The 17,954-nt window shown below is 32.7% G+C and overlaps 1 protein-coding gene across 1 annotated transcript; it reads right to left on the bottom strand.

Moving 5' to 3' along the window:
- Positions 1–338: 338 nt before the first annotated feature.
- LOC123656538 (probable ATP-dependent RNA helicase DDX52) lies at positions 339–10,330 on the bottom strand. The gene is made up of 12 exons (XM_045592207.1): positions 10,034–10,330; positions 9,264–9,521; positions 8,353–8,538; positions 7,583–7,835; positions 6,056–6,128; positions 5,465–5,674; positions 4,245–4,357; positions 3,140–3,240; positions 2,465–2,610; positions 1,176–1,256; positions 933–1,076; positions 339–594 (listed from the first exon to the last, which is right to left on the bottom strand). The coding sequence occupies exons 1-12, from the start codon at positions 10,109–10,111 to the stop codon at positions 339–341; spliced, it is 1,899 nt and encodes a 632-aa protein (XP_045448163.1). The 5' UTR covers positions 10,112–10,330.
- Between the last annotated feature and the right edge of the window lie 7,624 nt (positions 10,331–17,954).

Here is a 17,954-nt window from a genome sequence, read left to right on the forward strand (position 1 = left end):
CTGATGGTTGTTTTATTGAGTCCTAAATATTGAAATAATAGCGATTGTTATATTATAATTAAAATTAGTAACTGATTTAATTACAGAATACTTCTTGTACCAATTTGTTGTATATTCAAAACAAAGTGGAAGTCCTAATCAACTTAAATATCTTGTAAATGTTATCAAAAACATACAGCTCCAAGTCGCCACTCTTTATGGATCATTTTATTTAATTCTGTGTCAAATGAAATCACAAGTATAATTGAAAAATGTACGTAGTCTAGTTCTAGTAATAAGTATTTATTAAGCAGTGTTAACAATAAATTAACCAAAATATGGACTTAATTATTTTATTTTTACACAATGGTAACTTTCTTGTTTTTCCTTTTATTTTTAACTATTTTATGTGATTTCTTTGATTCTTTCACTTTACTCTTTTCTATTTTGTTTCTTTCTTTATTTGGTTTTATGTTACTTTTTTGTTTTTTGTATATCTCTTTATCTGGTAATCCATTCTGTATTTTCCTATGTTTATTATTTTTAGCATTTTTAACAATTTCCGTGTCCTTCGTCTTCTTACTGTCCTTTGTGTCTTGAGCTTCAAGCTTACGTCTGAAAATCGGAAAATATATACTTAATTATATATACACGTTTGTATATGCTTAATATACACACAGTCGTCCGTGCCTTAGACAAACAACGTAATGCCTGGATATAGACTTATAGTTTATAGCTGTCTTATATAAAATATGTATATCAGTAATTTACAAACATTGAAAATTATTTTTAATGTTACTCGTATACGTAGTACGTAGATGTGCATAAAAACGAGATAAATTAAAGATAAAGCAGTAAATTTAGACATATGATAGACTTACAAACATTTTTTAAAAGAACATATTACGGCCTATTTGTAAGTGAATTAATTTAAAATAATAGTTTCAATATACTTTTCCGGTTTCACCAAAATCGTAGATATCTTGTCTCTGTGCGGGGCTTTCTTCAACAGTTTTTTCCTTTTATTTGGGTCTTGCTTTAGTTTCAACATGTACTCCGGTACTTGGCAGCCCGATTGTTTCATTACTGCGGCAATGCTGAAAGAAAGAAAGAAAAGAAAGAAACATTTAACAATTATGTTGATTTTTAACCGACTTAAAAAAAATAAGATTATGTTCTCAATTTGACTATTGTACCTCCTTAAGTTGGTAACGTCATCTTGTGTGAAGAACGTGATAGCTTTACCCTTCTGTCCGGCGCGACCCGCTCTCCCTATCCTGTAAAATAAAGAATAAAAGTTAATTTAGTCTTTTTATATTACTAATCTTAGGAGTTAAAAAAAAACGAGTGTGCTTAAGACCACACGACTGAAGGAAAACTTTTGCACAATAGGCCTGCGCTGTGTCTTAGATATACGAAACGCAACTGGATATGAGAGAAAGAAAATGTGTGCTTGCACCTCTCTCTCTGGCTCCGTTCACTTCGCCCAATCACACTTTTCTTAATGCTTTCGTCAAGCATTCACCAGCTTACTCCCCTAGTCATGTGCGCATAGAGAAGTTTTACTTTCTCGATTTTATCGCTTAGCAACACATTTAACGATTTATTTATATTATATAGACGACGCGTTGGCGCAACCGTCACAGCCATGGATTGTACCTGTTGCGCTGGCGGTTGCGGGTTCGATCCCCGCACATGACAAACATTTGTATTGGCCATTGGTGTTTTCCGTGGTCTGGGTGTGTGTGCAGTCCTTATGGGTCTCCCCACCGTGCCTCGGAGAGCACGTTAAGCCGTCGGTCCCAGTTGTTATCATGTACACCTGATAGCAATCGTTACTCATATTAGGGAATATATCCGCCAACCCGCATTGGAGCAGCGTGGTGGATTAGGCTCTGATCCTTCTCCTACATGGGGAAAGAGGCCTATGCCCAGTAGTGGGATATTACAGGCTGAAGCGTTATATTTATATAGATTATAATTTTTGAGTAACTTTGATTGTCATCAGAATTTTGTAACAATGGAGTCTGACTTTCAGTACCATTCTGAATTTCTTATACTTATATTAATTACAAAGATGTGTAGGTTTGGTGATGCTATATATATCATGCAATACATGATTAAATTTAAAATAATTGTTTTTATAAAAGATTATATATTTTTTTTATTTTATATTTTATTTTTTACTGTAAACTATAATTATTTTCCAAACACTAACATCCTTATAATTTGTAAAATTTGTAAAATGACGATTTAAGTGCTTTTAAAGCCTACTTATTTCCCGCTTTGTGATCCTAAGATCAAAGTATAGTATAGTATATATATTTATTATTTATTAAGGTTTGCTAGCAGTTGTTACATTTTATGATACATTGCAATGTTAATTTTATTAAAGATTACATTGCTAAATGTACAATCACATTAAAGAAAACATGACATGCAAAGTTATCCTGTTAACGATGATTTGAACTCGATGTGAACATACCTGTGTATATAAGATATGGCGGAAGGCGGAAAGTCGTAGTTGACTACTAAATTAACTCCCCGGAAGTCGATACCACGCCCCATCAGCTCCGTACATATTAACACCCAGATACGTCCGGTACGGAAACTTCGGACTACATTGTCTCGCTGGAAGAAAATAATTAATTATAACACACACCTACAGAGACATACACGCAGAGAAACACACATTCAGACAAAAAAAATATTTATTTCAAGTAAGTACTACTTTGTTAATCGTTTTTAAGTGTCACGTATAAGCAAATGTTTTAATTTGTGTCAAGATTGAACAAACTCTGGCAAAAAAAAAGATAGAAAGGTATAAGGAGTAAGACAGAAATAGAGTTAAGACAGGGGAACATTAGGGAGTGAACTGAGGTACGGCACAGTAGGAAATATCCTGCTTAAATCTGGAGCAGCCTAACTGGGGAAGTACCTCGACCTTACAGAAGATCACAGCTAACTAATACTGCTTTCAAGCAGTGTTGTGTTCCTGTTGGTGAGTAAGGTGACCAGAGCTCCTGGGGGGATTGGGGATAGGGTCGGCAACGCGCTTGCGATGGTGTTGCAAGCATCTATTTGTTACGGTAATCGTTTATCCTCAGGTGGGCCGTAGGCTTGTTTGCCAACCTGGTTATTAGGTAAGAGATGAGGTTACCTGCGCTTGTGTCCTGTCAGCGTGGATGACGTCTACGTTGATACCATCGTATATCAGTTCTTTGAATAACTGTTTCGCTCGGTCTTTGCTCTGGACGAAAACTGAAACAAATATATTTATTTAAATGAAAATGATAAAATTCACATTCAAAAATATGACAAGACACACTTAAATTGTAAAAGTAAAGTAGGGTGTGGCACTGATCCTATACCGAATAAATGTCTCTGTGCAATAGATTCCAGTGTAATGGGAGATAAAAAAAAAAAAAAAAAAATATTTAAATAGGCTTCAAAGGAATTTACATTTTTCGAAGAATATACTATATAAATTACTTACGACTTATACTATACTAATAAATGAAAAGCCGGTTTTTTTGTTCGCTTATACTGCGTAAACTACTGAACCAATCGGAATAATACTTATACCATAAGATGCAGCGTGTTTCGGAGAAGGTTTTGGTATATGATATGTTGGTAATTACTTTTCGTGTTCAGGAATAGGGACGGACCGAGGTCGCTAGTATATTTTAAATATTTAGATTAAGGTGTAGTCCCGCCGACTAGGAACCGATTAACGAGAGAAATGCAGTCAAATGTGCCATAGACATTATGTTTAAGTAAAAATCACTGTAATATATGACTAGCCCGTTGGCGCAGTTTGTAGTGACCCTGCTTTCTGTTCTGCGGTTTCGGGTTCGATTCCCGCCTGAGTCTGGGTGTAATATAATATTTGTTTTTATGTATTTCTATTTGTATTATTTCTTTGTATGTTTATCAAAAAAAAAAAAAGTTCTAACAGTCGGCTGTTACCTGTAACACAAGCATTAAGTTGCTTACCATAGGAACAGACGACTGTGTGTGTATGTTATATGATATTTATTTATTATTTATTATAATACTCAATGTTTATAATTTATAAAAAAGTCTCGTAGTTTGAAAAGTTAATTAAAACCGAAAATTGACAAAAATATTTTTTAATATATATTTTTTGTTTTAATTTACTTTTAACACACTCATAAGGTTGTCTGTTCTATAAAATAATTAAATGAAATGGAAACGTAAAGTAAACCCTAGCTGCTATGTTTAATTGGTACTGGTTAGCTTACCTAAGACGGGAGGTTTTAATCCGTTTTGAACTAGCTGTCTAAATGCCACAAGCTTTCCATTCTCATTGCCGCAGAATAACAACTCTTGATCGACTGATGTTGACGCTGCATTTCTACAGACACAAACAATATAATTAACAAAAAAAAAAAAGAAAAAACCTCTTATTTTAGTTTCTGTAATAGATTATGTAAATTAGTAAAAGAAAAGATTATAAACGCCTGAAACAAAGATGGTTTGCAAGTTCAATTCCCGCTCGAGATGGATATTTGAATTTGTACAAATATGTCTTTCTGGTCTCGATGTCTGTCCTTGTGTGGGTTTCCTTACTGTTAAGATTGTGGTGGTGGGCTACTGTGTGACTACGGTAGTAAAGATAATAGCCGAAAGACACGCCGAAGACGGGCAGCAGCATTTTTGGTGCGACAAAGCCAGTCCTGCGGTCACCAACCCGCCTGCCCAGCGTGGTGACTATGGGCAAAACACACGAGTTCACACGCCATTTTTGGCGTGAACCTATAGAGGTCTATGTCCAGCAGTGGACTGTGATCGGCTGAAATGATGATGATGATGACGAAGATTTTGGTCCCGGTTGTTATCATAAATACCTGATAGCGATCGTTACTTGTAGTAGGGAATATATCCGCCAACCCGCAGTGGAGCAGCATGGTGGTTTAAGCTCCAATCCTTTTACTACACGGAGAAAGCCTATGCCCAGCAGTGGGATGTTACAGGCTAAATAGTGATCGTGATGACTAATTTATATTAATATAATCGTGGAAGCACCATAATATAACATAACGTCACAGTTAATAGTTATTAATACATCATAGGATAATAGTATCCGCTTGCTATCAGGCAGACGGCAGCGTACCACTATGGTGGTGAGCAACGTTTGCTTTCCATCAGTAGTAGTGGTACAAAAAATAGTTTTCCACACGTGACTTTAGTTTATTCGACTGGTAAATTTCCACACTTCACTGCACATCTTTTTTTTATACCGTGTCGTGTATCCTTTCTTATGAGTGAACTCCAAAATAAAAAAAAAGTGAACGAGATAGCTGCCATACCTCAGTCTTACGGTAACATTGATAAAACCATGCATGTTATGTCTTGCCCATTTAGCAGTATCAGCAATGACTGGCACTGAACCGACTTACCATCAAAATGGGTTGTCTGTTTATGTCCTTAGTGGTATAAAAAAATTAGTAAAATCTTGTACCTTAGTCCTACGGTAACGTTGATAAGTCCACGCATGTTATGCCTTGCCCATTTAGCGATGGCAGGTGTATGAGTGGCACTGAACATGGCAAGTTGGCAACGCTCTGGCTTGACGCTGATGATCATATCAAGTTGTTGCCGGAATGTGTCTACCTCCTCTGTGGTACCCTCAAATAGTTTGTCTGCTTCATCGATCACCATCCACTGGACCCTGGAATGTTTAATTTAAAGTATTAGTTTAATTTTTTAATGTGTATTTTTAAAGTTTTAATAAACCGACTTAAAAAAATCGAAGTTCTCAATTCGACTGTATTTTTTTTTATGTGTGTTATCTCATAGCTTTTTACTGACATTGTAATATACTAATAATGTACTCGATATCAATTGATGGTTCTTTTTGAATCGAAAGCTGGTGCTTGTTGTGCGGTCCCATTTAGATTTGATTGATTTGATTGAGATCCAAGGAGTACTTTTGGAGTTATGACTTTGATGAAAATTCATTTTTTTTTTGTTTCAGAGCAAACACAAATTCTGTCAATGTAAATTAGCAGATAGAAACCATTGTTTTGTTTTTATAAGAAATGCCACTTACTTGTCCAAGCTGATGCCAACATTTTCTTGATTAAGTATATAGCAGAGACGATTTGGTGTACTTATAACTAAGTCTGAAAAAAAAAATTAACTAAAAATTTTTCACTATTTTTTTTTAAATATAAAACATCAAGTATATGAATTAAAATACACAGACAAATTTGAAAAAAAAAAAGTGTTGAGACAGCATGGGGAAAGAGGCTATAAATAACCATCTTAACTCAGTCATTGACCCAACTCTAACGTACACACGAGTGCAATTTTATAAAGAACTAGCTGACCCTGCAAACTTTGTTTTGCCATATATATTATTAACCCCCTTAATCCCATTGTAACTTAGGGGGATGAAAAAAGATGTTGTTCGATTCTCAGACCTACCTGATATGCACACAAAATTTCATGAGAATCTGTCAAGCTGTTTCGGAGGAGTTTAACTACAAACACCGCGACACGAGAATTTTATATATTAGATTAATTTTATTATTTTTATCAAAGCAAGGGGCATCGGGGCAAGTAAGTTGCATATTTAGACTAATATCGATTCTGATATCGGAGTTAAGTGGAAGGACGCAGTTTAGAAACACGTTGTATATGGCGGTTTGAAGGCCTCTGGTCAGCTGGTTTAGAACATATATACAAAATTATTCAATTAAAATTAAAATATAGGTTATTGAAGTAGGCTTTTTAAGTATTTTAAATCAGCATTTTACAACAATGTATTTTGCTAATGTGAAGCTACCGTCAGTTGTGGATTCTGTTGAGCGGAATTAGCAAGAAACTCAACATGTACTCTGCTAAAACTTTACATATTATTGTTAGGAGTAAGTATTTTTGTATTTGTTACATACATAGTATATGTACATTTATTAATTATTAATTATAAATATATTTGTACGAAAATGTATATATCTATACATTTAGGACATCCATGCATCTTAATTCTTTTTTATGTCTGTTTTTTGGAATAGATGACTTTATTAGCTGCAAGAATTCCTTTGTTTTTGAACATTTTTTGAGGTATAACTTCTTTACGCACGCTTGACTGTCGGAGTAAGCTGGTGAATGCGTGACAAGAGCGTTATTAAAAGTGTGATCGGGTGAGGCGAACGGAAGTTGAGAGATATAAGTTAATGAATATGAAAGAGAAAGAGAGTTACGTTTCGTAAGTTTTACTCCAGTCGTGTGGTCTCAAGCACACTCGCTTTTTTTTATTTGTCCTGCACATTATTTCTACATAACAGCTATTTTTTTGGTACGGTAAAGAATATCTATAATATAAAAATGAGTCGCTGAATGTGTTGCTAAGCACAAAACTCGAGAACGGTTGGACCGATTTCGCTAATTCTTTTTTTAAAATATTCCTTGAAGTACGAGGATGGTTCTTACGGAGAGAAAAATTCTAAAAAAAAAAGCAACACTTTTCTATACTCCCATACAAAAGATCTGTGATAATACTTAAAAGTCAATTTGAACTTTAATACCATACGATAAAGTTTGTGTTAGGCTTAGGTTTATAATAAAAACATACCACTCTTCTTGATGGTGTTCTCCCGTTCTTTAATCTTGCTTTGCTTGCAGCTCCTAATAACACTACAGCGTAGCTCCGTAGAGGCCGAGAGCCTTAGTGCTTCACGGTAGATCTGCATTGCCAGTTCTCTTGTAGGACATAATATTAATGCTCTGGGACCTCCTTGTGCGGTCCCTAAAGGGTGTAGAAGGGGTAGTAGGAATGCCGCTGTCTTCCCAGACCCTGTCGGTGCACATGCTACTATTTGACGGTTCTGGATTAAGGAAAATAGTTTAAATACGTTAATGATAATTAAAAATTGTGTAAAAAAAGTAAAGTTAGTTCACAAGCTAAAGATATTGCAATACTGGTATACATATCTTTGATATATAACGTTTTCTGACTATAAACCGTGGAAACTCAATTAACTAGACTAATGATATTCGAATGTATACCGAACATCAAAAATAGGCATTAACAAAATATATTTTCTTAAATTGTTAAAATATCAAAACCCTAATCATGTATTATCACATTGTATTATATGTACTAGTCTAATTTGTTTAAAATAATTATTAATTTTCATATGATTCAAGAAATATAATATGTAATTAAATTAAAATATTTAGCATTCCAGTTCAGATAATTGCAGGTCCATATACTAGTAGTTATGGGCTGAATAATTAAGTTTCCACTGTATATATTATATTAATATGTAATATCAACAAGATTATATGATATCTTTTTTTTTTGTATATTTTAACTTCAATAAAACAATGTTAGGAACAAACCTCTAACAAGCATGGTATAGCTTGTCGTTGCACCGGTGTAGGTTCAGAGTAGCCACATTGAATTACAGTGTCGACCAATGCTTGGGGGACGTTGTACCGAGTGACTAGTTCGCTGAAATCTCTCAACGCACTGGGAATGTGTCGTCCCACTGCTTTGATACCATGCTCATTTCTAAAGTGATTTTGCTGAAAACATATTGAACTGTTAGACATCAGTAAGCAGTTACCGTAGCTTATTGTGGTTGGGAAGAGAGAAAAAGATCAGCGGTCGTTCACCGACGAGATGGGCAGACCAAGTCAAAAACTCATCTGCCACTAAGTTTTACACGGTCATAAGAGAAGCCATGGATAAAGACCGGTGGAGACAAATCATCCGCTTCAGATGCAACCCTGATGCTGACCACGATCCTCAGACATGAGGGACCGACAAGAGAGAACCGTAGCCTATAGATGCCCACAACACTAGAAGCATAGCAAGCGCGTTACCGACCCTATCCCTGACCCCTTCCAGGAGTTCCGACTACCTTACTCACTACAGCACACTATTTGAGAGCAGATCTTAGTTGTATAATGTTTATCATAGACTTTGCCTTTATTTTGCATTTATTTTTAATCCTTTAGTTAGCAGTTAGATGGACCCTGGCCATGGTCTTACTACTGCGGTTATATTAAATGTGGAACATTTTGGAGTGCTTTTTGGAGTGCCCTAAGAAACAAATTAAGGCTTGTGTGAAAAAAATATTTAGAGAGAAATCATGTGATCTCAACTGCCTTGAGAATGACAATGAAACATCTCTTGCGAGAAACAGATAACTGTGTTTTAAAACATCACAATAATTGTTTAAATGGTGTAAACTCCAGTTTGTCGTCCAGTGTGTCAGAGCTGACGTATTTTTTTAAACATAACTAACCTCTTCAAGTTCAAGTTTCTTCTTCAACTCTTCAGGTGTTAGCTTTGATTTCTTTTTTTTAGACTTTTTTTCCAATGTTTCACCGTCGATTATTTGAAGTTCATCATTTTCATCATCAGTACTGTCTCCCCTGTCATTCTCGGACGCTGATTGATGTTCATCTGTATCATCAATATCATCTTTTTCATGTTTTATTTCATGTACTTCCACCTTTTTTATTTCCGTTTCTTTTTTCAATGCAGCTTTCACATTATGTTCCTGTAAAAAATGTACACATTTATTTAGTTTTATTATTATTTTAAAATATATTTACTTTTTGAAGAAATAACGTGTTTTAATGGTAATTTTAATAATTTTTGATCTTGTAGATCCTCAATTGTTAAGTATATTAAAAACTTTTTAATAAATTAAATAATATTCTTAAAAAAAACACTGGTTCAGTTTTAAATAATTATTCATAACAGATAATACACATTACGTGGCATGTGCATTATACACACTTGTAGTTGTTGTATATTATTTAAGCGTACAATTTAGTTTCATTAGTAACAATTGGTTCATTATCGTAGAAGTAACTTTGTACCTAACAACTATTTAACACCTGATTAATTCTTTAAGAAGATAATAAAAACATTGCACTGTATTTAATCCAAATTCACTAAATAATTTATTAATATTCGTAAAGTAAAAATTGAAATATTGAAAAACATTTAAATAAAACTCAAAAAACAATATTACACTAGGTTAGAATTACAAAAAATTGTACTTACAACGTTATTCACTCCTAATACACGACGTTTGAAGGTGAGCCCTTTTGTTAGCTTTTTAAATATATCATAAGCGTCCATTTTGATGTAAATTAATTTAATAACATTACTTCATTCACTTAAATAACATGAGGCAATGTTGATACAAAACAGACACAGAAATGTCAAAACCACGCTAAAATTTAGTAAAATGTCACATACAAAATTTGACAGCTCGTGACTCGTTCGTAAACTTATGTGTATTAAAAATTACAATAGTTTATTAAACATTATACATATTTATAATTCACAACTTAAGAACTAAATATTTACAGATAGATTTGGTACAAATCATGCCAGCATGGAATTGTGCCAAGAATGCTGGCAGCATTTCCCCGTTGCATCGCTATTCCGATTCTCTTGGCAAAAAATGTACCAGCCCTCTTGTCACCAGTGGAGACAATAAAACGAGAAGTCATCTCATTAAAAAAAATTTTTGCACTGCTACTCCAAGGTCCAAGTGTTTCGACTGCAAACGGAAGATGTAATTTGGAATTAGTGACAAATATTTGTGCCGTTTAGTCGTTTCAGCTTTTTCCGCCGCGGCTCGGCTTTTGCTTTTAAGGCTGTTTCTTTTACATGAGATGGAGTAAGTGTGTCAACGTAGGTTGCGTCCCAAAAAGCGCCCGTCCCCATTCCAAGGGAACCATCGTTAGTCCATCAGGTCTCTTGCTATCATCTCGACTAATTCGATGTATCGAGCCTACTGGATAACGCATCGAGCAAGAACGTCAATGGTAGCAAGCGCTTTTTTTATGATATCATTAAGGGAACTGAAGTGGGCAAACCTACCTTAACTCTTGTTACGGGAAAAGCCTTGTATTCCGCACGAATCAACCTTTTTTCCGCACGGAAATCTGTGTTCAAAGAACAGTGGAGCTCCCAACCGGAGACCGGTAGCAATTCTAAAAGTTTCATTACCCGTAATATTATCTGAGCACGAGTAATTACATATACAAAGAAAATAAAGAAATTATTTTTAATTGCATAATGCGTAATACGAAATTTACATTTAAGTTTTTGATGTTGTTGCGGGTGTTTGGTAGTGTAACAATAATGACACCCAGTTAGTATTATTGCTACTTACTATAGCTATTTAAAATACTAGCTGACCGGACCCCGTAAACTTTTTTTTTTGCCATAACACAAAATTTCAAATATTTTTCTCAATTTGATCAAAGCACTAATTGTCGGGACAAACTGAAATTAAATTAGAATAATATTTAATATTTGATGCTGCGATGGTAGCGCAGTCTACCGGATCCAATGTAAAACATTCCAAAATTAACAACTACTTATAAATGAAAAATTAGTTAAATAAACATTTTCCAGTGGACTAAATTGTGAATCTAAACCATCCTCGAATGCCCTTGAACTCACACAAAAAATTTCATCAAAATCGGTCCAGCCGTCTAGGAGGAGTTCAGTGACATACACACGCACGCACAAGAAATATATATATAAAGATTAGTACCAATTACAAATGAATATGTGGAGACGTAAGTGTGAGGTACGTATAATTTGGTTAGGAGTCAAAATTTATATTTTCAAATTTTTATTTTGGCTTTGATACAATTCAAATAATAAACTTATACAGTATAACTAGCATCTTTGCTCGCGACTTCGTCTGCGTGGAATTTAAAAATAATTATTGTTCAGCTCGCTGAGTTACAAAATAAATAAATTTCTAAAATAAAAATAGCCTATGTTACTCCTTATTACATCAGCTATCTGCCAGTTAAAGTCCCGTCAAAATCAGTCTAGCCGTTTCAGAGGTTAGCCGGGACAAACAGACAGGGAGACAGACAGAAAAAAATTGTAAAAAATGTTATTTTGGTATATGTACCGTGTATACATCCATATGCATTTAGTAAAAAGCAGTTATTTTAATATTACAAACAGACACTCGAATTTTATTTATTTGTATAGATAATTATACTATTACTTTTTATATTTTCATTTTCGTACTGTTATAATTATTTCCATAATTATACTTGAAAAATGACATCAAAATTATAGCCTTAGTAGTATTAGAAAATACTGCAATCAAAAATAAATTTAATTTAAAAGTAGTTTTATTACATAAAATAATTATGTTTGAGCAATATAACATAGCTACAAACATTTTCCTCAATCCTGACAACCTGAAATTTACTTGTGATTTACGGTTATCGGATAACATAGTTTTATATTTTTTATAGCATAATATTGTATATTACTATTTTTTATGTAAAGAAACTATAAAATATACCAATAACGTAAATTACGATGAATTACTTTATTTAAAAAAAAAAAAAAAAAAATATGGGGGTATATCTACCAACCCTTCTCTTATAACAAGGCAAAAACTAATGCTCGGCACTGGGATGTTACAGGCTGAATCAATCAACTATTTTGCATGAATTATTCAACATATTAATTAGTTTTTCTGCAAAAGTTCTGTAGTTGTTTTAATTAATGAGATTTTTCTGTACACTTTAGTGTAATTGGTATAGAGTGTTTTTCGATGACAGTAACTTTGAATGATTATATGTTTGGTTACCTACTTTACTCTGATAAGCAATATCTTCATTATGTTGTATTGTATCTGTTTACCATAAGGAAAACATGTTTACAAATTTTGTTTTCGTATTCATCTTAATAAATATAAGATATTTTTCTTACCATATAAAAAAAAACATTACTTTCAGATTGTTATTTTTATTTTTTATTTTTAGGACAGTAGGAAAGGAAAAGGACAGTGACTTTTATAAATATTTATTACGTACTGAGGAGAAAAATAAAAATACGCATCATCAATGGAATCACTGCGAGTTTATTAAATTTTATACTTTTATTACATCCAACTGTTATATTTTCCATGATATTTCAAAACACAGGTTTCATACAAAACATAAAGGACCGTTTATTACAACCCAATATAAGTAATTCTGTATGTCAGATTCAAAGATACTTAGAGTACTAGGTCATCCGACTTTGATATGTTCCTACTACGCAGCCCGATTGATTCCTTAATCACATTTATCAACAACATCAAAACAAGTAAAGACACAACCATTTAAATGACACGAAAATCATAAAAAATAACTTCTTTGAAAACATTTTTTTTTTGTTTTACTTTCCTAAACGATCGTACCGCTGTCATTTGTCAAAAAAGCCGCGGAAGGTGATCATAGTCAAAAATTTTAGTTTCACTTAATTTGTGCACATATAATTCAAGTACATACTTACATTACTTTACTATGTAAGTAATACTACATTTAATAAATTTACACCGCTAATTCGTTTTTTTTCGAACAATAGGATTATTTTTACGATTTCAGTGCCAATTAAACATTCTCATTTCATTATAGTCGACTTTCATACAATCTACAACAATAGTACTTTAAGTGTCTTGACTGAAGATGTTCCAACTTACAACAATTTCCAAGAGGATCCCTAACTTTCTATAGGACCGATTAGTCCGGTCCCACATCTATTATCTTATCGAGCAATACACAATACTATGAAATATTTTTGTACACCCCGCTCCTTCCAAACTCTCCGAACATGAAAAGTATAACAAAACTCACTAACTAAATGTATTTAAAAACATATTTTTCCTCTTTGATCAACGATGGCAAACTATAACTTTTACAATATAAACGCAATGTCTAATTAGTTTAGGCAAAGAATGATCCTAAATGTCACACACTCTCGATTGCAGCGTGCTTTTTGTAAAAAATAAAATAAATTAATAAAATGTGTATATCTCCACATTGAATCGAGGGTACGTACCACTTAGACGAAATAATCTTAAAAAAAGATAAGTCGATACTAATAAAAACGCAGATCGTGCATATATTAAATTACGAAAAAAAAAAGAAAAAATCTAATCCTAAACGTGTCAGCAAAAATATAGTGCAGTTAAAATTAGAATTGCCACTTAATTAACATTGACATATAAATTGATTTCCTTAAAAAAATATTTCTGTGTATAAAATGTGTTATCCAAGCATAACAAGTAGCATCCGTGCAATTCTGCTAAAAACCCGATCGATTCGTTTGTATACTAAAACATAATCGGAAAGATCGACAGAAAGCAATGTCTCCGTCAGGCTCTGGAAGAGGACGCGCCAAACGAATTTTTAGCGAAATTGTACGCCTGCTTTACTCTCATCTGTAGATAAAAAGTTACATCTAGCAATATATTGTATGTCGTAAATGAGTATATTGTAAATACTTTTTATATAGTTACTGCAAAGACGGGGCTATCAACGATCGTTGCTCGACAGGGGAGGCGGCGAATGAACTACATAGTATAAATATACTTACTTTTATATAAAAAGACGTAAGTGCACTTTGAATTATGGAACTATAATTGTATCTATTGGTAGTAGGGGACCTGCAGATTATATAAAGGGCGCTTTCGCTGTTTAGCACCTGTCTAAAGTATGTCTTAGTTAACATTTATAAATCTTTACCATTTCATATAAAGTCCTCTATAATATAAGATCGCTAGATATAGGAACAGTTGCAAGAGGCTCACATTGGGATTAGAGGACGCTTGAGAAGAGTATCGAATCAACTGTCTGAAACTGAGATTAACAAACTGTTTTCAATTATATAAAACCTTTTCGGTGAATAAAATAAACATTAAAACGAAATTATCTTCAATAATCTGCTACCGATCTCATTTTATTACTTATGATATTATAATTATTGAGGTACTATGGCAGAATGGGAACTATTGCTATAACTGTATTATAATAATTATATTAAAGTGGAAGATACTGTATATATTAAAGCTATTGACTTAAGAATATAACGACTTAATTGTATAGACTCACTTTAATCACTCGACTACAGATCGAAAATACATCGACTTATATCGATTATAAAAAAATAACAACGTGCGACCACTCGACTATCGAAAATACAGTATAAAAATAACTAGATTGTTAAAATATCGTTTAAATGAAACAAGTTATGCAGTCGATAAATTCGAATTATAAGTCGGTGCGATTTCATCTTAGGCTAGATTTTAGGTGGAGTCGATCTATTCTCAAAAAACGGCTTTCGCGTCCCCCGTCGAGCAAATATAATTATTTTAAATAATTAGCTATTGTGATCTGGTGTTTCGACGTTCCGGCGCGGGAGAACAAATTCCCACTGACCAGAGCGCCGAATAATAAACTATTGCATTTTAAATATGGTTATGGATAACAAAAATAATGTATGTATGGAAATAACTATGTAACAACTGTTAAAGTTCGACAATATTTATAATTATTGTATTTATAAATATAAATGATCACGTTTCATTGACTTTTCCTGGTTAAATAACGTAAACCAAAACCGCCTTGTAAAGCTACTCGCTTTGAAGATGTAACTGCTTCCTATATACTACCGTATACCAAGTTATACTATAAATAAGATACTTATCGATGCTTTGTCTCTTTCTAGCTTTAATGAATGACCGCCTGTTCAACAGAGACACCGTACAGTCATATTTTAATACGTTCATTTACACGAATTTTGGCGACGATAGTTTTTACAGGTGTGACCAAAGTTTGTATGAACGTTTCAAGTTCTGACTTTATATTGTTCGAGTCAAGTAGCCTTACACGGAGTTTTTACCGCTACATTAACATTAAAAATTAAAAGATTTATCAAAGATAATACTTAATATTATTGGAGGTAATACTTACGATTTAAAAAGCAAGATTTGTTTTGTGAAACCGATTTGTGAACGTTGATATTTTTAATTGTATTTTACTTTATACTTTAATTACATTAAGCCAATATTAGTTTTATAATAAATGCCGTAAATATACGTAAAATTAATAATGTGCTTTTGATGTATAAAGTTTTTAGTTACATCAACAATTGGCAGTATAACTGGACAAGTTCAGCAAAAAAATCTAATAAACTAAATGACAATATGTATATAAAGTCGTCAGTGGTAGCTATACCTACCTACTACAATAAATTCGAACAATCTAAAATAAAACGGCGCGTGCGCAGATCGCTATCAACCCTTAAATTATTTACAGCTGAACATCGGATTTTATTTACTTATTGTCATTTACCCGTTGATTCTTATAATTTACTTTATAGGCTATTGTAATAGTTGTACTGATACGAAGGCATTCTGTTAATGATTATATTGTGCATTACCTACATTAGTAACACAGTCGGTTTATTTAAACGAATATCGTTAGTAAACTTAAAATAAATTATCTGGCGACGAAGCAAAAGATTATACATATTCATTACTCGAGAGAATGAATTAATTTATAAAAAAAAAGTTCTCACTTATCATCTTACGATTTAAAAATGCAGTATTTTGGTATACATTGCAAAATAAAATGTTCATTTTCATGTTTCGCTGTTAACTGGAGCCTTTTTTAAGCTGCGATTACGTGCTAAAATTTTTTTGCCGACACATCCAAACTTAACGTAAAAGACCTATGCCTAATAACAATCACGGCTGTCTCCGATATATGATGTAGTTCGCAGCTGTCTACTGAGATCAATTTAGAATTACGAAAAAAAAATTATTCGCAAATAATCTTGGTGGGAAAACAATCCAAAACTTTTTTTTTAACAAAGCATTCAACAACAAGCTTACAAACGGCCAAACGTATGAAATAAATTGCACAGCGAAAACAATAAACGCAAACACTAAAAAAAAAAAAACGTTATAGAAAGACTAAGTCCTAAGTTTTACTATTAATAAATCCATTATTAGAATATATATATAAAAATCCTTTCCATTAATGATTTCATCTATTCACTATTTTAGTTAATAATATCACGAGGCTTTATTCCCGAATGCCACGATCTTTCAATTAACTTCTAACTTATAACATATTTACAATTCAAACTACCCGCTTGCTTTTTTTTCTAAGCTCCCTAGATGATACTATGACGATTAAATTCCCGAACCCAAATCGTTATCTTCGGAATCTAAGACAGCCAGTTTTATTTAACATTCAAATAAAAATTAATATATAAAAAACAAAATATTTGAGGTATTACAATCATGGAGGTACGCGCGTTATTACCGGGGATAACGTTCGATTTTCGCATGAAAAACGTATCGACAATCACGAAAAGAGTAATTTGTCTAACAAATTAATTTACGCTGAATATTTAATAAAATAACTTATTTAAAAATATATTTGGAAATCTACCAAATAACGTTCTATTATAACTCATATCACAAATTATGAATATGTAACATTCCGAAAAAGAAAATAAAAACTTATTCGTACATACTTAAACATTTATCTTAAAATTGGAAAAAATAATAAATGCAAAAATAATGTTAATTAATTCAAACTAATCTGAAATTGCATTGTTTTAAGCGGACAAAATTGCATTACGGTGCATATAAGTTTCGATACCAGGTTTCAAAAGTGGTTATATTTAATAACATCGATGTTTTTGATCAGATATGGCACAGCTCGATTTGATCATTTTTCAGAATGTTTGTTTTATTATACTCGAAGTAAATGCGTATTGGCAAAAATTATCCCCATTAAAATTTTCTTTGGCTTGTGAAATATCACGGCGTAGAAATACTTTCATACCAGCATATATTTATGTTAGATATTTGTTTGATATGTAAGGGTTAATTATTTTCTTATCTGTATAGATGCAGAATTTATCTATGATATCAAAACGTATTCGTCGATTAAACCCTGAAGAGATATGTATGTCGCAATTTAGTCGAATGCGGTACCCAAGCGATTACCTATAATATAAGTAAATAATATATTTTTACATCTGCAGCCATCTTATGGTCGATCCTAAGAATTTTGAGAATATAATTAATAATAATAATAATAATAATAATAATAATCTAATAAATTTTCAATAACGAGACGTCCGCTACGTT

This window comes from Melitaea cinxia, chromosome 9, assembly GCF_905220565.1.
Source record: "Melitaea cinxia chromosome 9, ilMelCinx1.1, whole genome shotgun sequence".
Classification (NCBI taxonomy): Eukaryota; Metazoa; Arthropoda; class Insecta; order Lepidoptera; family Nymphalidae; genus Melitaea; species Melitaea cinxia.

What these genes read in the sequence shown, in the direction of transcription:
- LOC123656538 (XM_045592207.1), bottom strand. Translation starts at nt 10,111, where the DNA reads ATGGACGCTTATGATATATTTAAAAAGCTAACAAAAGGGCTCACCTTC. An exon ending in TATTAGGAGTGAATAACGTT is followed by an intron (nt 9,522 to 10,033) that starts GTAAGTACAATT and finishes CATTTTTTACAG; the next exon opens with GAACATAATGTGAAAGCTGC. An exon ending in GACGTTACCAACTTAAGGAG is followed by an intron (nt 1,077 to 1,175) that starts GTACAATAGTCA and finishes TCTTTCTTTCAG; the next exon opens with CATTGCCGCAGTAATGAAAC.